Source organism: Nipponia nippon, unplaced genomic scaffold (genome assembly GCF_047370975.1).
Source record: "Nipponia nippon isolate SJK-2023a ecotype South Korea unplaced genomic scaffold, ASM4737097v1 scaffold_49, whole genome shotgun sequence".
NCBI classification, from domain to species: Eukaryota; Metazoa; Chordata; class Aves; order Pelecaniformes; family Threskiornithidae; genus Nipponia; species Nipponia nippon.
The window spans coordinates 773221-800145 of NW_028262368.1; the positions used below are offsets into that span (position 1 = coordinate 773221).

Below are 26925 nucleotides of genomic sequence, written 5' to 3' on the forward strand. Positions count from 1 at the left end.
ACTGAACACAGTACTCGAGGTGCGGCCTCACCAGTGCCCAGTACAGGAGCACGATCACCTCCCTGGTCCTGCTGGCCACACTATTCCTGATACAAGCCAGGATGCCATTGGCCCTCTTGGCCACCTGAGCACACTGCTGGCTCATGTTCAGGCGGCTGTCAACCAACACCCCCAGGTCCTTTTCCGCCAGGCAGCTCTCCAGCCACTCCTCCCCCAGCCTGTAGCGTTGCATGGGGTTGTTGTGACCCAAGTGCAGGACCTGGCACTTAGCCTTGTTGAACCTCATACAGTTGGCCCCGGCCCATTGGTCCAGCCTGTCCAGATCCCTCTGCAGGGCCTTCCTACCCTCCAGCAGATCAACATTTCCACCCAACTTGGTGTCATCTGCAAACTTACTGAGGGTGCACTTTCAATCCCCTCATCCAGATCATCAATGAAGATGTTGAACAGGACCGGCCCCAACACTGAGCCCTGGGGAGCACCACTCGTGACTGGCCACCAACTGGATTTGACTCCATTCACCACCATTCTCTGCGCTTGGGTGTCCAGCCAGTTTTTAACCCAGTGCAGAGTGCACTTATCCAAGCTGTGAGCAGCCAGCTTCTCCAGGAGAATGCTGTGGGAGACAGTGTCAAAGGCCTTACTAAAGTCCAAGTAGACAACATCCACAGCCTTCCCCTCATCCACTAAGCGGGTCACCTTGTCATAGAAGGAGACCAGGTTCGTGAAGCAGGACCTCCCTTTCATAAACCCATGCTGGCTGAGCCTGATCCCCCGGGTGTCCTGTATGTGCCGCGTGATGGCACTCAGGAAGTTCCAGCTGCGCCTTCGCCTTTCTGATCTTCTCCCTGCATATCCTCACAACATCCTTGTAATCCCCCTGAGTCGCCTGCCCCTTCTTCCAAAGGTGGTAAGCTCTCCTTTTTTTCCTGAGTTCCAGCCAAAGCTCTCTGTTCAGCCAGGCCGGTCTTCTCCCCCGCCTGCTCGACTTGCGGCACATGGGGATGCCCTGCTCCTGCGTCTTTGAGACTTCCTCCTTGAATAATGTCCAGCCTTCCTGGACTCCTTTGCCCTTCAGGACTACCTCCCAAGGGACTCTGTTAACCAGACTCCTGAACAGCCCAAAGTCCGCCCTTCTAAAGTTCAGGGTAAGACTGCATTTTCTTAGTTTCACCTTCCAAAGGAAACAGTGCAGCTGTTTATTATTTGCAGCACTTACTACAAGAGACTCATTTTCAGGAGATATTTTTTTCCCTTAGAACTTCATAAAAATGTTTTAGTTCCTGACCACAAAGACACAGTGAATAACTATCGCAGAGGAGTGCTGTGAGCTTTGATGTCAAAGCTGTTCTGCTTTAAAAGGGCACAGAAGTCTGTCAATGGCACATTCTTTTCTTCCATGGCAATAGGAAGAGTCTGCATTGCATTGTGTTATATTGTAGTAAGGTTTTGAAGCTGAACTTACTACATACCTGTAGCACAAAGAGGAAGAAGGTAACCATGTCAACCATTGTCCAGCTGGCAACCAGTACTTTGCACTACTATCATTCACCGTACCTCGTCTTACCTCGGCAGCTTGTTTATAACAAGGAGATGGGGGCTCTGAGGCTCTTCCTCAGAGCAATGAGTATTGTGTCGAGGCAGTGAATAGCTGGTTATAATCACGGTACATGTTGATCTTTCTGATTGCTTTTGTGTTTTGATGCAAGTCTGTGTACTTTATTCCAGGGTAAAGAATAGGGAGGGGAAGAACATAATTACTGGGAAACTAATGGATGCTTAAATAACCTTCCCCTGTTTTTGTTTATATGAGTGGGAGAACACACAGGCCAAAGAAAAAGGCTGTATTTATTATTTAGACTGAGGTGGCACCCAGAGGACTCAATTTTTCTCAAGGACCCCATTGTTTGTGACCCTTCTGTTAAGTGTTGCGATTATTAGTGAATTATAGCAGATGCTGTAAGCCTTACTGTGATCACAGCCCCGCTTGGCTAGGCACTGTGTGTGGCTGTAGTTAAGGAAGAGTCAATCACCAGAACACTTACAGCGCCTTATAGGAAAGTCTTTGATGGAGATGAAATAAAAGGCTATATACTGGGCTGCAGAAACAATATAATAGTTTCACTTCCCTGAATTGGAAGACCATCTCTAATTGATTTAGTGGCCATTGATCTGCAACATTGGGGCCAGGTTTTAAGATTCTGAGACTTCTAAAGCCCCTTTTAGTGTGCCCCCCCCAAGTCTTTTGTCAATGGGGTCTTTATGATTGACTGTATTTGGGCCATATCACACAATAGAGCCATGTATCTAAGTATTAAATTAGCATTAGCCCTAACCAAAAGTCCAGTAGAAAATTCATGGATTAGGGAAATAGGCAAATATTAAATATATGAAAGAATTATTCAGGAACTTTGTAACATCTATATCAATGCTGGGTGAGTATCGAGGCTGGTTCTCCTGCTGCCAGGCCCTGACAACAGGCACAGACAGCTGAGAAAACAGCCGGAGCTGCCAGGGGTCGAAGCTCATCCACGGGGTGGGTCATACAAGTCACACCATCATGAACCTTCCCTTTTCAGTGAAGGCCACAGGCAAGACACACCAGAGCAGAAAAAGGCTGGAAGGAATATGCTCACGGAAGTGAGGCGCCAGGCAAACAGTGCCAGAAAACAGTGAGAAAAAATGACCAGAAACTCCATCTAAATATTTAATTAATGTAGAAAATCCTTCACTTGCTTTGTTTGAAGAATAGAGCAATAAGCAAGCACAGGGGTGGATTAAGGTACGATAAATTATTATGGTTGTTTCTAGATAGATCTGATACTAGTTGTTAAATTGGGAGACAGCTCTCAGGTGGGGTTATCTTAGAGACCAAAGATCCAGAGCCACTTATCTGATGTTGGGCTAACAGCTTCAGCTCTTGTCTCTGTTTCCTTGTCTTTTTGGTAGGAACAGTGATACCAGTCTTTATTAAACCCTTTGATGTAGGTATTTAACTCTCCAGATTGCCCTGGGGGAGCTCTTTGACCTCTGTTTATTTATCTATAAAGTGAGGGTAATGAAACCCGCTCATCTCAAAGCGACAACGCAAGACTTATCTGAATAATGATTGCAGAGCCCTTGGATGAAAGGTGCAGCAACTGATGTTTGTTCTTTTTGCTACCATGATTTGACTTACGAATGTGGCAGGCTGAAAACACACTCTATATAAAATTTTGCAAAGACCTGATGGGTGAACACTGATGGGACTGCAGTACACTTGCTGTGAATCATGGCTTATTAGTATTATTATTCATGTTTCACTTTGTGGAAGATATATATGTAGTAGATCTCGTATCGTGCAAGTCTGAATTATTTCTGATTGCCAAACATAAACCATTCCACCAATGTGAAAAGGATGAGTGATCATTTGGCTCCTGAAATACCCAATAATCTCATGAATCCATTCTGTTAGTGATTGAAAAACACTATTATGTATAATGTTAAAGGATATGGAGAAATGGCCAGTGTTTTATGCTCTTTTTTACAGAGCTCAGATCATTGAGATAAATTGCCTTTCTTGTATTCCACATTCATCTTCATACACCTATTGCTATCCCTCATTTGCTCCATTCCTGTTTTGGGGCAGACGAAAGAAAAGAGTCTATATCTTCAAACAGTGTGCTCTGTATTTCAGGAAGCCTGTCCAGTCCCCCTTGTGAGAATGAAAACATTCTCAGAGATATTTTGATTTGCTTTGCTTTCCAGAGACCCTGTGGGCAGCACACATTTGATCTGATCCCTTCTGCTTATTCGAGTTTTTCATGCTGGTCACTGATGGCAGTGAAAACCATTGATGTAGAGTGTGTTCTCAAGAGTGTGCTCTGTGCTCTTGAGAGAGAAGCCTTAGTGCAATAGAAATCCAATGTCTTTCCCACAATCTTTTATCTGTTTCCTGCTGCAATTACTGTGGGATCATTTTTTCAACCTTCCTCTTTCTGTCTCTTCACCAGAGAAGTGCCCAGACTGTGGCCTGGAGTCACAATGTCACCTCTGTTCTCTTTTTAGTTTGGAGTGAAAAGACAGGAAAGGAGCAGAGGGGTCTGAACAACCCTTAGAGCAATGGCAGCCACAGTGCACTGCCAGAGATACATGCAAGACTCTGGTTTGCACAGGTTATCTTCAGCACCTAGCCTGTTTTTTGGGCTGCAAATGCAATTCAGAGGGGCTCTGCCAAAGAGTTGTTCTCCTCGTGTTCTGGAATGCAGTGAGATCACTATGTGCTGTCTCTAGAAGGAAGCCCAGCATGACTTGCTTAAGCACCTGTCTTTGCAAGCGCTCATTTCTGTGAAGGCTTAGTTGATCTTGGATTAACTGCACAAAAGTAAAGAAAGAGGGCTCTTAAAAGTAGCAGTAGGCAAACCCCTTGCATGGAGGTTTCTAGCATCACCTTAAACTCTGGTGTCAAGGTCAAAAACACCCTTAAACTGGGAGGGTTGAGTTCTGCTGTGCTGTCTTGGGACACCAGAGAGCTGAATCACTTCCATGGCTCCCAAAGGATGCATTTACATTGGTGTTTTAGTTCAGATCAGGATTGTGCTTTTGATGTGGGTCTGGAGATTGTCCCCACTTAATGTGCTTCAGTTAACATCCCAGAACAGTCATAGAGAACAGAGACCAAATCCCTTGAAGATGAAGCTAAACTGGATCTGCTCTGAGAGTTTGAGACCAGACTGGAGCTAGTTTGATGTAAATCCTCTGAAATGTGTACGTTGTGGACACTGTGTACTCAACACCAACTCTTGTGCTCTGCAGATTTGCTCATACTAGGCCGTATCACTTACAAATATATACACAGTCACAGTGGCCACATGATGAGAGAAGTCATTTAGGGATAAAAGATCTGTATTCATGTATTTAGTTCGTGGAAAAATCTGTCCCTCAATCTGTGCATCAGTTTAGAGATCTTTTTCTTGTTTGCTATTTTGCTTTCTCCCACCCTTCATCTGTCATGCCTGTCTGGAGTACAAGCTCTTCAGGGCAAGGACTCTTACTGAACGCATGAGCATTGGTTACCACAGTGCAGTTTCAGTTCTGATCGAGGCCTCTAGGCACTGCAAATAAACAACAGATTTTGGATGATGAGAGGCTTATTTATCTCTTTGTATTTCTTCTCCCAGTCTGTTTCACCCCTGTGTACTTAGTGATCAGGTCATGATATCGCCTTGATCTTACAGATGAACTAGGCATCGAATATTTGTTCTAGGTGGCTGCAACTGGTATAGACCCATCAAAGGGACAGATCTTGTGCAGGAGATTGTTAACGGTTACAGACCCATGTTCCACTATGCCAGTAATGCACCAAAGTAATACTACACTCCAAAAAAGTTGATTTACTTACCTCTTTGCTGATCCCTGCTGACACACTGGAGTTACCTTTCCCAAACAGAACAAGTTTAAAAAATATCAGAGTAGATGGAAAACATTTGGCTCATGCTTGGCTGTTTGAGAGGTTGTTCAAGCATGCTGTCTCTTGTTGACGCGAGCTGCAGATATTTCTAACAGCAGCTCCTTTGGTTTTCAAAATCTAGCTCACAGGGCAGATTTTATTTTCCAGCAGGATTCTTTGAACCTGGTTCTTTTCATTTACACTCCATCACTACTGCTGTGCTCAAGCACAGAAACAGTCCAAGTGAGCAACAACTATTTTTGCTTATTAATGTTCATTGCATCAGAATAGGTACGAGACTGTTTTGCTTGGCTTTCCTGAAATGCCGGAGTCTGTACAGTGCAACTAGCTAGCAGGCACCAAAGTCCATGTACTCTACAGCCCTCTCCTGGCTAGATTCAATAGTGCTCAACTGTCTAGGCAAGGTGCTTTATTTCTGTTTGTCTGTGTCTGAACAGTTCTTGTTTTTCAGAGCTCGTCTTAGGCTTCCGGTCAGATTTACACATCACGATCTGTTTGCCAGTAATTAAAGCTTTGGCTCATGCCAGCTGACAGCTGTTTCAAAGGGAAGAGTGGTGATCTTGACACAGAGCAGTCCCAAAGCTGTTCCATCCTCAACCTCTGTCTGGAGCGGCTCTCTGTTGGTACTTAGAAATGGGACAAAATTAAGACGACTTGCTGCTTTCCATCTCCACAGAGAAAAGACAGCTTGGAGCATCTGTCCTTTCCTCTACTTCTTAACCATCTTGACCATGTAGTTTCCGTGCCAATTCTTAGTGGGTTGACCACTAAACCTTAGTTTCTGGTGTTTCAGTGTTTTTTCTGTGTAGTTGCTGTACCTTCTTCTCATGTTATACAGTGGCTGTTTTGAGGATTTAGCATGTGGTTTGTTCGGGGTTTTTTTTTTGAATGTCATCCAGACATTCCTTTCTGCTTTAAAAGTGTCACTAAACTACTGTTGCTCAATAATTATTTCCATTGTTTTTGCTTTCATGGGATAATTGAATTGATCCACTTGGTTTTCTAGCAGCAAAGATTGGTAAGCCAAGAATATTTTCTAACCCATCTTTCTTCCAGTTTTCTCAGGAATTCTGAGTATGTCTTTACTGATGATTTCCCTGCATATTATGAAACTTGCCCAGAGGAATGAAAAAGTCATTTGTTTTCTGTAGAGTATTAAAAAATAATGCTATCATTGTGAAATGTCCTTGCCTGCAATGCTGGACAGTCTTGCATTAATTTTCTGCTTGCTTGATCTCTGATATACAAAGATTCTATAGAACATGACTGAAGCATGAACCCATGTTTGTTATTAATTTTCTAATACTGTATACTGTGTGAGTCCCTACCCTGCCTTTTCTGTTCTTCCTGTTTGCCATTTCAGGAGTCTGTTTAGAAAAGCAGTAACACTGCTGCTGTTGCATCCCTCCTTTGCAAGTCAGATGCTCATAGATGAGCAATGGAAGAATATGCTTGCCCTGTCACAGTAGAGAGAGGCTTCAGGAATACAGTGAGTTGTAGCAGTTCATATCCAAGTGTCTAAAGGCTTTTTATGAGTTTTAATTAAAGTCCTCATATTACACTGTAGTGTCTTGTTTTGACACAGCTAGGTGGGGGGTGAACTACATAGCTATACCTACTAGTAATATATTTATAGCTAGGCAGACTGGTAGCCTCTGAGGTTCAGGTAGATAGATTTTCCTTGGAGCTGATGGGCTGAACAGCATCACCCCTTAGCATGCTAGTTGAGGAATTGAACTTGCTCTCCCATCACAGTTAGTGTGTTCAGTGGGTGTGGCAGAGGAGCTGGGAAAAGAGCTGAGTGTTTCTTCCCCAGCACTTCTAAGCCAGGCTGTCTCCCAGGGTAAGGGCATGCTCCAGCCACTCCACCCTCTCTGCTGACTTAAGGCCACTGCCTTCAAGGAGCCCTGACACCAGGTCCTCCAGCCTTTGCACCAGGCAGCATGTCACCCACAACTAGGCACCCTCCTGCCAATTCTTCATCCTCAGCCGTAAATTATTTTCTTTCACTTAACCTAAACCAGCCATTTCTCTCTAGCTCTGCCCTACTTTACCTTAACTTATGGTGCTGCAAGATGCGGAGACTATTCCTTAACCTTTCAGCGAAGATGGTGATTATATAAATCCTCACCCCAGTATGAGTCATATCACTACCTTTTGGAAACTGAGGAGTTGCAGTTTCCTCTCGGCATAGGCACACTGCTCCCATCAGTGCTAATGGAAGTGACATACGTGCATCAGGAGGAGAAGCTGTCCCTTCTGCTACTGGATTAATGTTCTTGCCAGTATGTTTGTGCCACTGTACACACTGATTCCTCTGCTAGAAGACAGTGGAGGCAATTAAAATCTTGTAATTTCTCATGAACAGAATCCTGCTGAGACATTCACTATAATAGGAGCTCCCTCCCATGTCCGAGAAGGTCTGTAATGCCAGCGGTTTCTTTCTTTTCTCCTACTAGAATGAATTTATCTCACTGTTTCCTCATGAGAAATGAATAATTCCTTGAACTTGTGCTCAGTTTACAGTCATGATGCTTTGCTTGCGTCTCTTCTTTTAGTTTAAGACATTCCTGGTCAACAGCTCTGGATGTTGATGGTCTGATATAGACCATCTGATCCCCAGATCAGGTGAAACAACAGTAGCGTGAGCATCTTTTTTCTTTATTTTTTCTGCCAGTTATTCTTTTCTTTGGCACCCAATTTCTGTAAAGAAGTACCCCTTCAAATTGTCTTGAGATGACTGAAGAATAAAACAAATTATCTGCTCTCTTAGGCCAATGCCATAATGTTGAACATTGACTTTTAAATGATGACAGAGGAGAAGGACTCTGTCATGTTATAGCTTGTTGGGGATGCAGGGGCTGGATACTATCTGTATGTTTAATATTGTCATATTAAATGGAATTAGTGCCAATTATAAATGTGGCTTTAAGCATTTTTTTAATCAAAAAATGGCTTGTGACTGTCATCTGACTCTGGGCAAAGCCTTTTGGGTATAGTATAACTAGATAACATAGAAGGAAAAACTTCCATTTCTTTTATCAGTCTGATAAGGCCCCCAGTATCACCTTTCTTATAGCACTGGTGTGGGTTTTAATCATAAGCCATCATGTTGCCCTGTTTATACTTACTTATGTCTTAAGGGCAAAATATTGTGCCATTTGAGTCACATTTCTCCAGCTTTAGGAAGTACGTTTTTGGTCTCTTGAATCCATGTACAACTTTCAATAGTATTTAAAAATCTTTAAAGAAGTCATAAATTTCTGGATAGCTCTTTTGCATACTATAAATTCTAGGCAGATCTAATGAAAAGGCAGTATTTTAACATGAGACAAAGACTTATTTCACTCATTTTGCAGTGCCTTCATTTGTCACTGTGACAACAACATTATCAGATCATAGAATCATGGAATCGTCAAGGTTGGAAAAGACCCTTAAGATCATCGAGTCCAACCATTAACCTAACACTGCAAGTCCACCACTAAACCATGTCCCTAAGCACCACATCTACCTGTCATTTAAATACCTCCAGGGATGGGGACTCAACCACTTCCCTGGGCAGCCTGTTCCAATGCTTGACCACCCTTTCGGTGAAGAAGTTTTTCCTAATATCCAACCTAAACCTCCTCCTCTCGTCCTATCCCTTCTTACTAGGGAGAAGAGACCAACCCCCACCTCGCTACAACCTCCTTTCAGGTACTTAAAGAGAGCAATAAGGTCTCCCCTCAGCCTCCTCTTCTCCAGACTAAACAACCCCAGCTCCCTCAGCCGCTCCTCATAAGACTTGTGCTCCAGACCCTTCACCAACTTCGTTGCCCTCCTCTGGACACACTCCAGCACCTCGATGTCCTTCTTGTAGTGAGGGGCCCAAAACTGAACACAGTACTCGAGGTGCGGCCTCACCAGTGCCGAGTACAGGGGCACGATCACCTCCCTGGTCCTGCTGGCCACACTATTCCTGATACAAGCCAGGATGCCATTGGCCTTCTTGGCCACCTGAGCACACTGCTGGCTCATGTTCAGGCGGCTGTCAACCAACACCCCCAGGTCCTTTTCCGCCAGGCAGCTCTCCAGCCACTCCTCCCCCAGCCTGTAGCGTTGCATGGGGTTGTTGTGACCCAAGTGCAGGACCTGGCACTTAGCCTTGTTGAACCTCATACAGTTGGCCCCGGCCCATTGGTCCAGCCTGTCCAGGTTCCTCTGTAGGGCCTTCCTACCCTCCAGCAGATCAACACTTCCACCCAACTTGGTGTCATCTGCAAACTTACTGAGGGTGCACTCAATCCCCTCATCCAGATCATCAATGAAGATGTTGAACAGGACCGGCCCCAACACTGAGCCCTGGGGAGCACCACTCATGAACGGCCGCCAACTGGATTTGACTCCATTCACCACCATTCTCTGGGCTCGGGTGTCCAGCCAGTTTTTAACCCAGCGCAGAGTGTGCACTTATCCAAGCCGTGAGCAGCCAGCTTCTCCAGGAGAATGCTGTGGGAGACAGTGTCAAAGGCCTTACTGACGTCCAAGTAGACAACATCCACAGCCTTCCCCTCATCCACTAAGCGGGTCACCTTGTCATAGAAGGAGACCAGGTTAGTGAAACAGGACCTCCCTTTCATAAACCCATGCTGGCTGGGCCCGATCCCTCGGTTGTCCCGCATGCGCTGCGTGATGGCACTCAAGATTATCTGCTCCATGACCTTCCCTGGCACCAAGGTCAGGCTGACAGGCCTGTAGTTCCCTGGATCCTCCTTCCGACCCTTCTTGTAGAGGGGCGTCACATTAGCTAACTTCCAGTCATCTGGGACCTCCCCGGTTGACCAGGACTGCTGATAAATGATGGAGAGTGGCTTGGCCAGCTCCTCTGCCAGCTCCCTCAGTATCCTTGGGTGGATCCCATCTGGCCCCATGGACTTGTGAGCACCAGGTGGAGGAGCAGGTTGGTGACTGCCACCTCTTCAACAACTGGGACTTCACTCTGCATCCTATCTCCATCTCCCAGCTCAGGGGCCTGAAAAACCCGAGGATGACTAGCTTGACTATTAAAAACTGAGACAAAGAAGGCATTAAGTACCTCAGCCTTCTCCTCATCCTTCGTGGCAAGGTTACCTTCTGCATCCAATAAAGGAGGGAGATTCTCCCTGGCCCTCCTTTTGTCACTGACATATTTATAAAAACTTTTTTTGTTGTCTTTAACAGCGGTGGCCAGTTTAAGTTCCAACTGCACCTTCGCCTTTCTGATCTTCTCCCTGCATAGCCTCACAACATCCTTGTAATCCCCCTGAATCGCCTGCCCCTTCTTCCAAAGGTGGTAAGCTCTCCTTTTTTTTCTGAGTTCTAGCCAAAGCTCTCTGTTCAGCCAGGCCAGTCTTCTCCCCCGCCTGCTCATCTTACAGCACATGGGGATGCCCTGCTCCTGCGCCTTTGAGACTTCCTCCTTGAATAATGTCCAGCCTTCCTGGACTCCTTTGCCCTTCAGGACTGCCTCCCAAGGGACTCTGTTAACCAGACTCCTGAACAGCCCAAAGTCTGCCCTTCTAAAGTTCAGGGTAGCGGTCTTGCTGACCCCCCTCCTTACTTCTCCTAGAATTGAAAACTCTATCATTTCATGGTCGCTGAGCCCAAGACAGCCTCTGACCACCACATCGCCCTCCAGACCCTCTCTGTTCATAAACAGCAGGTCCAGCAGGGCACCTCCCCTGGTTGGCTCACTTACCAGCTGCATCAGGAAGTTATCTCCCACACACTCCAGGAACCTCCGAGACTGCTTTCTCTCTGCTGTGTTGTATTTCCAGCAGATATCTGGTAAATTGAAGTCTCCCATGAGAACAAGGGCTAGGGATTGTGAGGCTTCAGCCAACCGCTTGTAGAATACTTCATCCGTTTCCTCGTCCTGGTTGGGTGGTCTGTAACAGACTCCCACCAGGATATCTGCCTTGTTAGCCTTCCCTCTGATCTTTACCCATAAGCACTCAACCTTATCATTACTGTCGTTAAGCTCTAGACCGTCAAAACACTCCCTAACATACAGGGCTACCCCTCCACCTCTCCTTCTTAGCCTGTCCCTTCTAAAGAGCTTGTAGCCATCCATTGCAGCACTGCAGTTGTGTGAGTCATCCCACCATGTTTCCGTGATGGCGACCACATCATAGTTTTCCTGCCACGCAATGGCTTCCAGCTCCTCCTGTTTATTGCCCATGCTGCGTGCATTGGTGTAAATGCACTTCAGTTGGGCTATAGATCTCTTCTCCAACACGAGGCATGCCACCCCTAGGCTCATCCCTAGCAAGCCTGGTTTTATCCCCTTCGCATCTAGTTTAAAGTGCTCTCAATGAGGCCTGCTAACTCCTGGGCCAGGATCCTTTTCCCCCTTTGTGACAGGTGAACCCCATCTGTCTCCAGCAGGCCTGGTGCCATGTAAACTGCCCCATGGTCGAAAAACCCAAAATTCCGCCGCTGGCACCAGCCTCTGAGCCACGTGTTGATGAGGTGAGTCTTCCTGTTCCTTTCCGTATGCCTCCCGGCTACTGATGGGATGGAGGAAAACACCACCTGTGCTCCTGATCCTTCAAGCAATCGCCCTAGTTCTCTGAAGTCCCTTTTGATTGTCTTGATGCCACTCTCAGCTACCTCATCACTGCCGACTTGAACAACCACTAGTGGATAATAATCGGAAGCTTTCACCAGCCTGGGGAACTTCCTGGTAACGTTTCTTATCCTTGCCCCAGGGAGGCAGCAGACTTCCCTATGGGATGGGTCCGGTCGGCATATCGGGCCCTCTGTTCCCCTCAGAAGGGAGTCACCTACAACAATTACCCTTCTTTTTTTCTTGCCGATGGCCGTTGTAATGCGCGGGGCTGACTGCTTCCCCCCAGTCAACCCTTTGGATGGATCCCTGTCTGTATCTTCATCCTCCTGGCCCTCAGGTTCCAGAGCCTTATACCTGTTGTGTAAGGGCACCTGGAGGGGTGAGGTTGGCTGGGAGAGGATTTGCCTGCTGTGCCGAGCTGGGATCCGCATCCATCCTTCTCCTTCTCTTGGGTCCCCTCCCTCTGCCTGACGGTACAAGGGCAGGGGCAGGGGAGCCTCTCCCTCACTTGATGCTTCCATCTGGCATGGTCGTATCAGGGATGGTAGGGAGTGGCTCCACCAGTCTATCTCCCTCTCGCACTCCCTGATACTTCTCAGTCTTGCAACTTCTTCTTTCAGCTCTGCCACCATGTTGAGCAGATCCTCCACCTGCTCGCCCCTCACACAGGTGTTGTCTCGGCAGTACCCTGTCACCAGAGCAAGGCTCTGGCACTCCCTGCAGCCAGAGACCTGAGTGGCTGCATGTTTTAGTGGGAGCTCTGTCTGCGTCGCCACATCCCTTCTGGCGATGGCTCTTGTCTGAGCGGAAACCATGGCTAAGTCTCTTCCGGGAGGGCGTAGACCACAAGGAGGGCTCACCAGCTGCCTGCTCGAACTGCCGCGCAAACTGCCGCGCCAATTGCCGCGCCACGCCCTTTCTGACGCACCACGCCCTGTTTGCCCGTCCTGGTCGCTCGCACTCCCTAGGGGCCCGTTTAAATCTCCCGCGGTTGTCCCAGCAACGCCCAAGCCCCACCTGCCTCGCTTGTGAGAGCAGCCGGTTTCCCTTTGGCGCGAGGGCCCCACCAGGCTCTTTATCGGGTTCCCTGGCAGAGGAAACCCCCTTTTCCACCCCAATCTAGCGCCCAGTCGCAGGACTTACCGTTGCTGCCACCGCGTGCCTCGCCGACTGATGTTCATATTAAATACTGTACTTATTTATTGTGAGTAATGGATGGAGCAGGTTGCCATCTTTATGATCACTGCATGGAAAAACAACTCTACCTTTTCCCTTATTGTCATAATTCTGTTTCAACAATGTGCTCTGTTTCCTAAATGCTGCACTATATCTAGGGCCTGCGAGGATGCTTTAGGCTCTTAAATACATTGGAAGGTCCAGCTCCATAGGATTTCAGGCCTGAAATGCCAGCAATTTAGAAAGCTAACTAAAGCTGGGAGTGCTGGAGGTCAGGAGAATGCTCTGTGGAAGTTATTACCGGATAGTTGACCTGTGCTCTGCTCTTTCTTCTTGATCCTTTGGAGACTTCGCTGGATGGACCTTTGACTTGTCCTAATAGGTTAAGTACAAATGATCTACACTTTGCAGCTCTTAATACAATGCATAGGGAGCAGAAATTCCTGGTGAGAATATAGCTTTTTAAAGTGTCTAAGTGAAAGCTGAGTTGCCTTAAAAGAGACTGCATTTTCGAAGGTATGTGTATTTAGGCACCCAAAGATATGGAGAGGCACCCAAAGGGATTCTTTTACATCTAGATAGCTAACTACTACAACGCACTACATGTCTTTTGAAAATCTAATCTTCTGTCCCTAAGCTTTTTTGAACCACCAGGCTTCTATTCCTATTGAATTCTATAGGAAATTATCCTAATAGCACTGAAAGCAATATTAATGACTTTCCAATTAGAATATCTAGATAGTTTGTTTATTTTATCGGCACTCCACAGCGGAAAATCGAAGGTTACTGTAAATTTCACTTTAAGTTTTTCATCAGTGGGCCTTTTTGTCAGGAGCCAGATACTCCATAAAAAACAGATAAAGCAATTTAAAAGAAATATTTTGCCCAAGGAACAATAACAAGGCTTAGAAGACTTTCTTCTTTCTGGGAGTTTCCTTTAGGGAAACCTTTTCATTTACTCATTGAAAGATCAAATCGGCCCATAGAGGGAGCAGTGGGGTGTGCATGATTTTTCTCCTGATCTCTACAAAAGCACACTTAGTTAAACTGTCCATCAAGAGGTTTGGTTTTAAAGGGAAAGGCGTTTGTGTGATTGGATAGAAGGATTAGGAAGTTATCTGTAGGGAAGGAGAGGAAACCTTAAAATCCAGTTCACAGTGGCAGTGGAACTGACAGGGTGATGTTACATAGGGTTTAAAACATGAAATACACTCTGCAAGGATGACTGAATAAATCATAAAATTCTGTCTTTGTAGTATATCCTGTATAGCTTATAGATGTTTTTAAAAGTTGGTGAATATTTTAGTGCCACACAAGAAATTAATATATGTAATTTAATTAACTTTGTTCTATATGACATGAATCAATTTTCTAGAGAATTATATAGTCCCATATATCCATAAGTTGCTTATTAGCATGACATATGATTTATTAGGTTAATATGCTTATAATCATAGAATCATAGAATCATTAAGGTTGGAAAAGACCCTTAAGAACATCAGGTCCAACCGTTAACCCAGCACTGCCAAGTCTGCCGCTAAACCATGTCCTCAAGCACCACAGCTACCCGTCTTTTAAGTACCCCCAGGGATGGGGACTCCACCACTTCCCTGAGCAGCCTGTTCCAGTGCCTGACTACCCTTTCCGTGAAGAAGTTTTTCCTAATATCCAACCTAAACTTCCCCTGGCGCAGCTTGAGGCCGTTTCCTCTCGTCCTATCTCTTGTTACTTGGGAGAAGAGACCGACCCCCACCTCGCTACAGCCTCCTTTCAGGTGGTTGTAGAGAGAGAGAGAAAGTCTCCCCTCAGCCTCCTCTTCTCCAGACTAAACAACCCCAGCTCCCTCAGCTGCTCCTCACCAGACTTGTGCTCTAGACCCTTCACCAGCTTCGCTGCCCTCCTCTGGACATGCTCCAGCACCTCCATGTCCTTCCTGTAGTGAGGGGCCCAAAACTGAACACAGTACTCAAGGTGCGGCCTCCCCAGTGCCGAATACAGGGGCACTATCACCTCCCTGGTCCTGCTGGCCACACTATTCCTGATACAAGCCAGATGCCATTGGCCTTCTTGGCCACCTGGGCACGCTGCTGGCTCATATTCAGCCAGCTGTCGACCAACACCCCCAGGTCCTTTTCCGCCAGGCAGCTCTCCAGCCACTCCTCCCCAAGCCTGTAGCATTGCCTGGGGTTGTTGTGACCCAAGTGCAGGACCTGGCACTGAGCCCTGTTGAATCTCATGCAGTTGGCCCTGGCCCAATGATCCAGCCTGTCCAGGTCCCTCTGTAGGGCCTTCCTACCCTCCAGCAGATCAACATTCCACCCAACTTGATGTCATCTGCAAACTTACTGAGGGTGCACTCAATCCCCTCCTCCAGATCATCAATGAAGATGTTGAACAGGACCGGCCCCAACACTGAGCCCTGGGGAACACCACCTGTGACCGGCCGCCAACTGGATTTGACTCCGTTCACCACCACTCTCTGGGCTCGGCCATCCAGCCAGTTTTTAACCCAGCGCAGAGTGCACTTATCCAAGCCGTGAGCCGCCAGTTTCTCCAGGAGAATGCTGTGGGAGACAGTGTCAAAGGCCTTACTAAAGTCCAAGTAGGCAATATCCACAGCATTCCCCTCATCCACTAAGCGGGTCACCTTGTCATAGAAGGAGACCAGGTTAGTGAAACAGGACCTCCCTTTCATAAACCCATGGTGGCTGAGCCTGATCCCCCAGTTGTCCCACACATGCCACATCATGGCACTCAAGATGATCTGCTCCATGACGTTTCCTGGCACCGAGGTCAGGCTGACCGGCCTGTAGTTCCCGGGATCCTCCTTCTGACCCTTCTTGTAGAGGGGTGTCACATTTGCTAACTTCCAGTCTTCTGGGACCTCCATTTAATACAATGATGTATGTTTAATTCCTGTAGTTATTTATTGTATCTTTTTATGAGCTATAAATAGACCTTTAATAGGACATGCAAAAGCCCTGTGTCTCCTGTCTGTTGTTTCTCTACATTTTTCATACTAAGACCTCTCTTCTGGAAGTCTATGCCAATTTCGGGATCCCATTTTCCTGGCCAGAAGTACAAGAATTGAGTAAGATTAATGACCCAGCTGTCAGTTATTTGTAGTATTTAGGCTCCAAATTTCCATTGATACCAATTTGTTTTACTAGGAAATGGTCTCAGACCTGCCAACCACAACCTTTTGTCTCCAGGTTAATTTTTGATAAAGGCTTCCGTTTCATATGTTGAAGAAGCTGTCCTGTGCCCTTCTCCAACGCCTACATCCTTCAAAAAAATTTGGGCTTGGTTCTAAAGACCTTGATTTAATCCTCAGATCTGGTCGGGAGAGCAGTCTTTGTCCTGGCTGCTCACTGCTTGTTTTGACTGGGAAACTGCAGTCTGCTAAATGCACTGTCCGGTTTGGTCCAAAGCATATTCAGCAGCTGTAGTTCAGTGACTAACAGGACTCTGCATTAGCACAATTCCTGCTGGACTGATGGGATCCAAGTGGACCAGTGAGCTGACTAATCCTCGTCCCATTATGTGCTTCCTGACAGATGTGTGATTCTATCAGTATTGAGTCACATCATGCAGAGGGCTAAATGGTGGTAGGATGCTCATAAGATCAGTTTGTAGGACTATTACAGTGGACATAAGCATAAGGCAAGGAAAAAAAGACACTGCAGAGAAGTACATCAAAGGAGGTATTGTGCTTTATTTAGAAGACAAGCTTACTTTGTACAGCACATCAACTTAAGAACATGTATGCAAGTTTGTATGTTCACGCAAGAGATTAGGAACTGGAATAAGGAAATATTGCGCATCCCCATGGAACAACAACCCTCTGTGAATGTTTAGCAGTATATCCTCAATTTCTTGGGGAAAACTGGTGGATACAGAGTTGGTGTTTCTTGTCGTGGTGCTAATGATTTCAGGGCAGTGGGCTCAGTAACACGTAGCATGGGACCTTTAGCTACAGCCTGTGTCTTCCTTCTTGTCTGTCTCATCTCCCAAGGGGATCTGCATAGACCATTAATCTCATTTGGTGGAAAATAGATAGAGGAGGCAAAGAAGCGGTTTCTGTCTGGAGTGGGAAGAAAACTGAACATGAAATTGCAGGAAATTGATTGTGGGAATTGCACCTACAGTTCAAGCTACTGAAAGACTCTTGCTCAATGCTTCATGCCTAATGTAGGCATACCAACCTCAGGCAAAGTTCCCAGTGGGATCTATAACTCTTAGAAAACCTGGGATAATTAAAGATTTTGAAGACCTTCACATAAAAATCAAGTTGACAGTTTTCTGAAATGCTCAGTTGTCACACAGACAACCTCAGTAAAAACAGTACTAATAAAATAGAATCATAGAATCATAGAATACCAGGTTGGAAGGGACCTCAAGGATCATCTGGTCCAACCTTTCTAGGCAAGAGCACAATCTAGACGAGATGCCCCAGCACCATGTGCAGCTGAGTCTTAAACGTGTCCAGTGTAGCGGAGTCAACCACTTCCCTGGGGAGATTATTCCAATGGTTGACTGTTCTCATTGTGAAAAATTTCCCTCTCGTGTCCAACCGGAATCTCCCTGGGAGTAACTTGTACCCATTACCCCTTGTCCTCACCATGTGACTCCTTGTAAAAAGGGAGTCTCCATCTTCTTTGTAGCTCCCCTTTAAGTACTGGTACATGGTGATGAGAGCCTCCTCATACCACCTCATAACAGAGCACTCAGACTTCTGAGTTCTGAATTATTTTAATAAACGAGATTTTGATTTTTTTGTCAATGTGAGAATTACCTTAGGAAGCATGAATTTCAGAACAAAAGGCCTATTTTAAAAAACAGCCAGGCACTTTTGTGTTTATTCCAGTTGGAAAGAGAAGAAAACATGTACCCATTCATATTTCAGAACTAACTTCACTGCCTGCATTTGTCCCTTTTAATGAGTTTAACAGGAAGTGTATGATTGTGCATTTTCCTGAAAAGGAATGTTTTTCTGAGCTGACTCCAAAGGGATGTTCCAGGATTGTTAACTGTGATTTTTCAGCAGTGTGAAATCCACTGAAATTGTTTATACCAGCTATATCTGCCTAATGTGCCTAATCAATCTGTCTCTAAGGTGAAGCTGTGTGCTTCACTAATCGTAAAGCTATGATAGTATATATCTTGATTATTTTTACTTTAAATTATGATAGAGTTTTAAATGAATTCTGAATTTGTTTTATCAACAGCTATGATGCTAATTCAGCAATGAAGTCATGGTGTTCTGAGACTAAATATTAGCACTAATGAGAAAACATAGCTTCCATATTTCGTAACTCTGAGTTTCCAGTACATATGGACAACTTCTGAAGTTGTGTGTAATTTAATCATGTAATCATTAACTAGGCAAGTATTTACACATAAATAAGTTTACCTGGATTATAGAGTACCAGCAAATGTGAAACCAGATAATGTTCAACTGCTTGAGAATGTTAATGCTTCATTTTTGTTTTTTAGAAGGAAAATGTGTCTAGTGCAAGGCAGTGGTGGTTGTCCTGTAGCATTTTCCATCAGGATGAATGGAGCACGTCTTTAGTTTTAAAAACAGATTGTTCTTTTTCTTTGAAAACAGAAGCAACAGAACTGAAGACATATAAACTGTAGTGTCTAAACAGTTAAAGTATAAGGCCAAGGTACCCAGACTGAGACAGCTGAAACAGTCTGGTTCTCAAAAGTACATCACTTCTATTGCCACGCTCCAGGTTTTAGGTTCTTGCCAAAGCAGTTACTTGTCTGAGGATCCTGTGACAGTTCGTGCCCTCACACCATTCTGCTTTCAGGGAAAAAAATAAAGTGAACTCCCTCCCACTGTGGACTTCCTCCCAGAAAACTGTTCTGGGGTTGTCATTCCTTCCTTATATTACATTTCTATCTTCTTGTTGATAGTTCTGGTACTGTGAGTCACTTAGACATCCATGACCATTCATGTTTCTCAAGAAAGAATTTCCTTCTCTGCAGGATAATGAATAGTTGGAGATCTTTCTTCAAAATTGAGCATTGAAAAAACTCGTAATATTTCCAACATGAAATAGATCTGTTCTGAAAACCTGTGTTTCCAAAATTTGATTTAACAGTTTACCAGGAAATTATTTCAACCTGGGACTGCTAGTGATTAGATCTTGCTGAACTGCAAGTGATTCTGAATGAGACAGAGTGTTAATCTCTGTCTGATCCTCAGCTAGCTTCACTGCAATAAGTCTGTTGCTGTGAGCACAGAAGAAAATACTTAAGCAGGAGTTGCAGTCAGTGTGAAGAACTTAGTATTCTGTTAAACTCTCTTGGCATTACTTGATAGAGGGGTGTCATACCTTAGAGTTCATATCAGGGCTGAATTTCGGGTTGCCTGAACCGTCCTGTTAGGATGCAGTGCAAGCAATTAAGAATGTATGAGAGTGTTTAACATACTAGGAGAGGCGGTAGAGAGAGAGAAGAGTATTTTAGAAATAAGGTCACTTGATACTCACTTAGTCCCCAATCCAATATTTTTTAAAGCTCACTAGATTCAGTGGCTATATGTTAAGGTTACATCTTTACTGATGTACTTTCCAAGTACCAGGATAAGGATTTTTATTGATGTTCTGATAAAAATCTAGGTTTTAATGGCTGCACCTATGAGAAGCAGAAGTCCAAACTGAAGTCTTATCACTGAAATTTTTAAACAGAACTTTCTCATGTAGTAATCATCAGAAATTTATAGAATAAGCTAATTTACCTCCCAATATTTCTGACATAAGTAAGTAAACCTGCTGATAAAATTCAGTGTAAAAAGAAAATTAAAAAGACAAAACACTTGAATTGGAATGTGGATACATGTATTTGCATGGTGGAATGACAAAGGCTTTAACTCAACATCATTGCTGAATGTCAAAGTGGACAGGGAATGTTGAGAAATATCTTTTTAATGCAGGCCAGAATTTCACTGAACTTCAGGTAAACTCAAGCTAGTCCAGCTTGTTTTGAAGGGAGCTGTTATTCAGCAGCAAGGCTGTTGAGCTGTTAACCTCTCCAATTTCAATTCGACTGCGAAAGGAAAGATTTGCATTTTTAAATTTCCACTGCTAAATCTTTTCTCTTCCTCCGGTAGCTGTGGGGATTTTTCTTGTAATAGAACCTTTGTTTGAAGTGTGTGGCTGCTAAGGTGCAATGTTTATTACACTTAGAGTGAAGATCTACAGAGGTGTGGACTTCAGAAGTCAATACTAGCTAACTAATCCAGCCCATTAGCCCAAAAACCGCACTGAACACTTACAGTGCTTATAAGGCAGTGAGCTCGTTGCATAATGGAGTCAATGCTTTCTTCAGAGCAGATTCATTCATTGGCTTAACTATCTGGAACACTGGGTAGGCTGTATGCTCCTTTATAATAAGGCATTGAGCAGAAGACAATCCTACTTGGTGTGCTATACATGGGCTAAAACCAAAATGTCCATCACATGTACATCAGTGACTTTGGAGTGCCTTCCCCTGTTGATTTTTTTTTTCCTACTGCAAAAAGATTTAATCCTTCAAGTAAGTATTAGGCATTGCCATTTTTAGAAATTAAAATAGAAATGATTCAGAAAACGCTGTGAACAGACACATGCATCATCTCCTGTTAAACATCTCGGCATTCTGTGTCCCACCCCTGAGCTCCACTAGCTGCACTGGACTGTGCTGTCATGGAGCTTAACCGTGAGTGAGCACACGAAGCCAAGAACTGAATCAGGTGTTATGACAGATTATATGAAAGAAAGAGTTTTGTTTTCTATCTGTTAGGTTTCCATGTGAGCAACTCTTTATCTTCATTTACAATTTGACTTATTCCAAAATGAAATTTAAAGAATTTTGTAGCAAAAATGGCTGTGGTTAGTGGCAGTGGAGTGGCATGGAGGGGACAGCGAAGGACACCGTGCTAGAGGATCCCAGTTCTTTTCTTGGCTCTGATTTGCTGGCAAGTAAATTCTCAGCCTTGCTCCCACTTTCTAGGCGGTGAAAAATGTGTCTTCTGTGGAAAAGGCCTTGAGATAGAGATGACAGAATCCCAGAGTCTGTATTTATTTGCTGAGGTATTTAGTGACCTGTTTGGATTTCTTTAACTCTAGTCATCTGCTTTTTTTTGTCTTTAGGAGGCTATAGCAGCTGAAAGGCCCCAGCTTAGGTTAGAGTTGTGTTGTTTTAGTCTGTGCACAACCAGCCCTTGCGTCAAAGAGCTCTAGTTTCCAAGGGCAAGCAGGGGCAGGACTTAATCTTCTCATTTTCCAGCTCATAAAGTGACTTGTCCAAGGTCACATCTCTCGGTACCTCAGACATTAGTTCCATAGCAATAATAAAACAAAAAAGTTACTTCGGAACCTGGAGCAAAAATACTTAGAAAATTAATTTTCAACAGCTTGGATGTTCTTAAATACGTTTTGTTGATCTCTGAATCAGAAAAAATATAATAGTATCAGCTTTGTTTAGAGCGAACAATGTTATCAGTATTTTCCATCTTTTTTGCTTGCATCAGACTGTGTGGTGGTACAATTGCTCACATTTGCAGTAGTTTCTACAGTCAAGGCGGTGTCCCAAAAAAGCTTTTGTGGGCTTGGGTTTCATGTACGGTCATTTCACTGTGAATGAAAACTGATCCCTCATGTCTTTCTGAAAATGCAACATTATGTTTCAGAGAGGTAGTTTCAGGGAAGGAAAGGACACCCCATTTTGTGGGGACAGTCCTCTGGAGGCTTTCGCTTTGATCAGGAAGGTTCTTTAGGTTCATATGGTTGTTACCTCAATTCTAGGGGCATCACAAGAACTAACCAGGGAGGGGGGAGACTGCTGGTATTTCTTCATTCAGTCTTTACTGGAGGTACCTTACAGTCATTTAACATTTTTTTTTTTAATTCCCTTAATGGGATCTAGCACCCAAAAGAGAGGAGAGGAAGAATAGTACAAGGGCCAGCCCTGAGAACAGGGCGCTGCAAATCTGTTGCTGGGCTTCATTATCCTAGGAATGCTTTCTACAAATTAACCTGCAACTCCTTAATCTTACAGGTTGCCCGATACACCTATTTTATGTTATTTTTTACACTGACAAAGAATATCCACCTTCCCTCCACACACGCGGCACAGCGACCCTTATTAATATGATTTCAGACACACGCAAACCTGACTTTTAAGTGAAAACAAGTGAGAGATTCTACAAAACTACTGAGAAATAGTTGAAAAGGAAGCGTGTTTATCCACCGTTCAGGGATGTTGTTGAGAACCTGATCCTTTTGACTCCTGTTTGGAGAAGGGGAGAAAACAAGCAAGCAGTGCTGCACACAGGACTCAGGTGGTTAATGTACTGTGTATTATTGCTGTAAAGCCGGGACCTTACTCTCTCAGCTTTCCAGAACACAAACAGTCCTTGGCTTTTATAGAATCATAAAGAGCTGCCTTAAAGGCTGAGGACAAATTCAAGCCCTGATACGAATTGGCATAGATACTACTGTATCCAAAGGGAGTTGTAGTTTCTTGCACTGTGGCTGAATTTGATCCACAAGTGAATACAGTTGTCCCATCAAATTCTACCGAACAGCTTGTCTTCTGCATTCTTGCCATTCAACTGTCACATAAAATGACATTTTTAGCTGAATTCCAGCTAGTGGAAGAGTTTTGGAATCTCTCCAGCATTCTGCAGAGAAGCAGGGGGAGGAATCTAACTGCTGAGGAGATCCAAATGCAGGAAGGAGGAACTCTAACCCTGCAAAACTTACAATTAGCCTTAATGCCTTTGCTTTTTTCATACCTTTTTGAATGAAGTGTGCCATGCAATGGAAATTTGTCATGAATTAGCTCTGTATTCACTTAAAGTTCGGCATGGAAAATAAAAAGGCATTTGTTACAAGATTGAATTATGTGTAGGATATCTCCAGCTGCAATGAGCTCAGGTTTTCTAGCAGTGTTAGAATAAACTCTTGCCTGTATGTCCTGCAGTGTGTGGTTTTTTTCCCTAAGAGCATATTTCTTTCTACTTGGTCAGCTCATCTCTTGCAGGTGATAAAATTATCTGCAAAGATTTGTATCTGATGTTGTAGGATTGTAGTAGGATTGTAGGATTGATGTTGTAGGATTGTAGATTGTATCTAGTTGTAGGATTAACATTTGCAAGTATAGAACATTTATGGAAAAAAAAAGAAGGCTGGCAGTTTCTGAGTATTTACATAAAGAAGAGAGATGGGATTCAGGATAGATCTTGCTGAATTTTCAAATACATGACCATTTTTACAAGGTGTGGATCTGCTCAGCTCCAGCAAGCATCAGTTGAGGCTCTTTGATAGTGTTTCTCTTGGTGAGGTTGTAAGATAAAGAACCCAGGAAATCGTGACCTTGGGCAAGCAGCTTTGTCATAGAAGAAATAAACATGGGTTCCAGCTGTGCTGAAAGCTACACATGCTGGCAGCCAGGTTTTCCAGTCCTTTGATGTGCTCGGGCTGGTCTGGGTTTGTGGAAATGCTCAGCCTCTTTCGAGGCACTGGAAGAAGGGCCAGTTTTTAAAAGATTTGTATTAGCAGCAGCTTCCAGTTTACCCTTCATAGCCAGCTTGTCCAAAACAGGTCAGAATTCAGCACACAAGACCAGTTTGAAAATCTGCCCAGAAACATAGTCACCGAAATGGATAGTAGCCCCCTCTAATCTGGCTTCAGCACACTGCAAAGGGCCCAGAGGAGTCTGTAATTACATAGGCTTTCAGCAGCCGTAACGTCCATCCACAAGTGGGGACCCACTGACCAACACAAATTTAAGCAGTCCTGTTCAAGAGGGTTCTGCATGTGCTACAGACAACCTAGAAGCCTCAAAGGTTTATCTTGCTGCAAGAACTGTGCGATGAATGCGGATGTGCTGAGCACCCAGTGGGTTTGAGGCCGCATTGCAATAGATGCTGTATGAAATGCTTGACTAAGCACATTATTTACATGTTTCTTTTTTTTTGATCTCTGTTTCTCTGGTGCAGGTTCCTCACCACATGAAGACTTTACCCTATTACAGTTATGACCAACCAGTGATCGGATACTGCCAAGCTCATAAGCCTCTCCATGTAAATAAGGGGTACAATACTATGTCTCGGGAGCAGGCTGAGACAACCAACCTGGAACTCAGTCGAGACCACAGCTTCATAGCTACAATCGCACGTTCGGCTGCTCCAGCCATTTACATTGAGAGAATACCAAACTAATGATGGCAACAACTTCTTCAGGGGGTGGAGTGGGGAGTTCTTTTGAGGGACCTTTCATCTCAGAAGAGACCAGGGCGAGAAACTAAAATCTACCATTCCACTTAAAAATATTGCAACACAAAAATAAGGGGATAAAGCAAACTCCGCAGACTGTGGAAATGCTATCTTGCAGTACACACTGCACTTCAGGATTTTCTTTGCTTTAAACTTTCAAACAAATTCCTCAATGTAAATATTAAAGAGAGATTGTCAAGTTCTTATTAAAAAAAATAGATTTCACTATAGCTACATAAAGGGATGGATTAAGAGTTTTGTTTGTATATTTGATTTTTCTACATTGCACGGTTCAAGGGAAGGAGAACCACAGGTGAAAATTAAAGGGAGTGGGGAGGGCAAGTGTTCGGGTGGGGTGGGTCAGCCATGTTTCCTTATTAAGTGTTTATTACTCTTCAAAGATTTGTTTAATATTTTTGTTCTTTTTAAACAAACAAAAGATAGATACATATTTTCTTCTTTCTTTTGGGGGTTTGATTTTTTGTTGGGGTTTTTTTTTAGTGGTCAAGCGCTAATATTTCAAATTTCAGACATGGGCATTAAAGCTTATGTTGAACCAAAAGGACATTGGCAATTGATGCAGCAGAAACAAAGAAACTTGGGTGCATGTACATTTAAGACACAGGCTGTACACTGTGGAGGGTGCTTTTGATTTTTATTGTCTTCATTGTGCTTCATTGTTGACACTATTATAATTACTTTTCGGGCTCTAAAAAAGGGGAAAACATGCAACGGAGTAACGACTCATATTTACAGTCCAGCGGTGCTTGTTAAGAAAAATTAATGGACGTTTGGGAACCAAAATGGAAGTGATGTGCTTGAAATGGATCAGAAGGAAAAATCTTTTAAAGCAAGAGTATTTGGTGAAACTCACTGGCTGACACAATTTCTAAAACACAGGAGAATGTGTAACATTGTTTCTTTTTAATTAATTATTATGATCAGTTAGTTTTTGTGTCGTTTTTATCAATAAAATGACAACAAAAATTGGTGGAAAAAATAAACATATTATTTTGTGGTTGGGACACCACAGCTAAGCTACTGTTTGAATGATTTCTCTGGGTGTGTGACACGGTGACTCAGTGGACTAAGGGAACAATGCTTTGTCCTATTTCACCTCTATTTCACCTCTTAGAAGGAGCTCAGGGAATTGTTTTGAGGTTTAAAAAAAACTGAGTCTGAAGAAGCTCAATTTATTTGGCTTGTCTAAGAAAAGGTTAAGAGGTGATTTTATCAGAACACCTATATGGGCCTGGGAGAGGGGAAGAGGGAGAAGAAACCTTCTTTTTTTACTGAAGGGGTTTTTTCTGTTTCTTCTATCAGAAGGCAGGCTTTTCAGGTGCAAACACTGAGCTGAAGCTAACCCAATTCAGATTAGAACACAAGGTATAAGTTTTTAACTGGAGGGCGAATAATACAACAATGAGGTTTAGGACATAATGAATTCCGTGATTGTTTCAAGTATTTATACTGGGTGTTTTTATGAGAAATACATTTCGCCACAAGGTAAGGGCTTAATGAATTTCTGGAAGTGCCGAGTCTTGTATCACATATATGATATTATATGGTCTTCTGTGTTTCTTGCCTGAAAAACTTACGTATTTTTCTCTGAAAGGAAAGGAGGACTATGTATGGATGTACACATTCTGTGTGCTAGGCAGCTTGCAGGGAAGCATGGACGTACAAAGTCAACTTGATGCATCGAAGGTAATGTATTTAGAATTAAGTGTTAGACAGGAAATGAAAAGAAAATGGAGAGAAAGGCTAGGTGATGAGTTTACAGCCAGCTCTATTAGACATCTTGATATCTGTCAGCTTTAGCAGCACTACGGACAGAGGGAAAAAGCTGCTGGAAACACTGGTTTCCTTCAAACTGAGTTTAAAACATTGACCCACAGCCTATTGAGCTGAAAATGGAAGAACTCCCATTGATTCCTGTGGGCTCCGGATCAGCAGTAGAATACATTTCAATAAGCATCAAAAGTGTGATGGCATTCCCATGCTCCTAAAAGATGAGCATGGTAATGTTTTTATTATACGGTTCATTAAAGACAGTTGTATAATTCTGGTTCAGTTTTTAAGAGGGCAGTTATGTATCTGCCAACCTAATAGTAGCAAAATCAGAAAAGGAAATGTCAAGTAAGAATACTCATTGTCTTTTTATATGTTTAAACCCCAGCTGCTTGGGGTCATGTGAATGTTGGAGAATAGCCGTTTATTTAATTCCATTGTAATCTTCAGCAATGCAACTTCCCCCCACGCTCTGGGAAAAGCAACTTTGTAACTAGTGAGAGGGAAGGTAAAATTAAACAAACTCCCTTGTTTAATTTCCAGATTTCAAAATAATTTTAGCATTGATTTGGGGGATGTTTGAAACTGGCATTAGACTCAGATTACAGATTTTCTTCGCAATTATTGGGAATTGTGCTGCCCAAGGAG

At 43.8% G+C, this 26925-nt stretch overlaps 1 protein-coding gene across 4 annotated transcripts in view; it reads left to right on the forward strand.

Moving 5' to 3' along the window:
* Window positions 1-25372, forward strand: part of LRRTM4 (leucine rich repeat transmembrane neuronal 4) — a 317641-nt gene extending 292269 nt beyond the window's left edge. For 3 of the 4 annotated variants that reach the window (XM_087730145.1, XM_087730146.1, XM_087730144.1), the window contains one exon: window positions 24211-25372. In XM_087730145.1, the coding sequence (XP_087586271.1) occupies window positions 24211-24432 (222 nt within the window). In that variant the 3' untranslated portion in view covers window positions 24433-25372. The remainder of the gene's footprint in view (window positions 1-24210) is intronic. The other variant, XM_087730147.1, reaches the window with a different exon arrangement.
* The last annotated feature ends 1553 nt before the right edge of the window (window positions 25373-26925 follow it).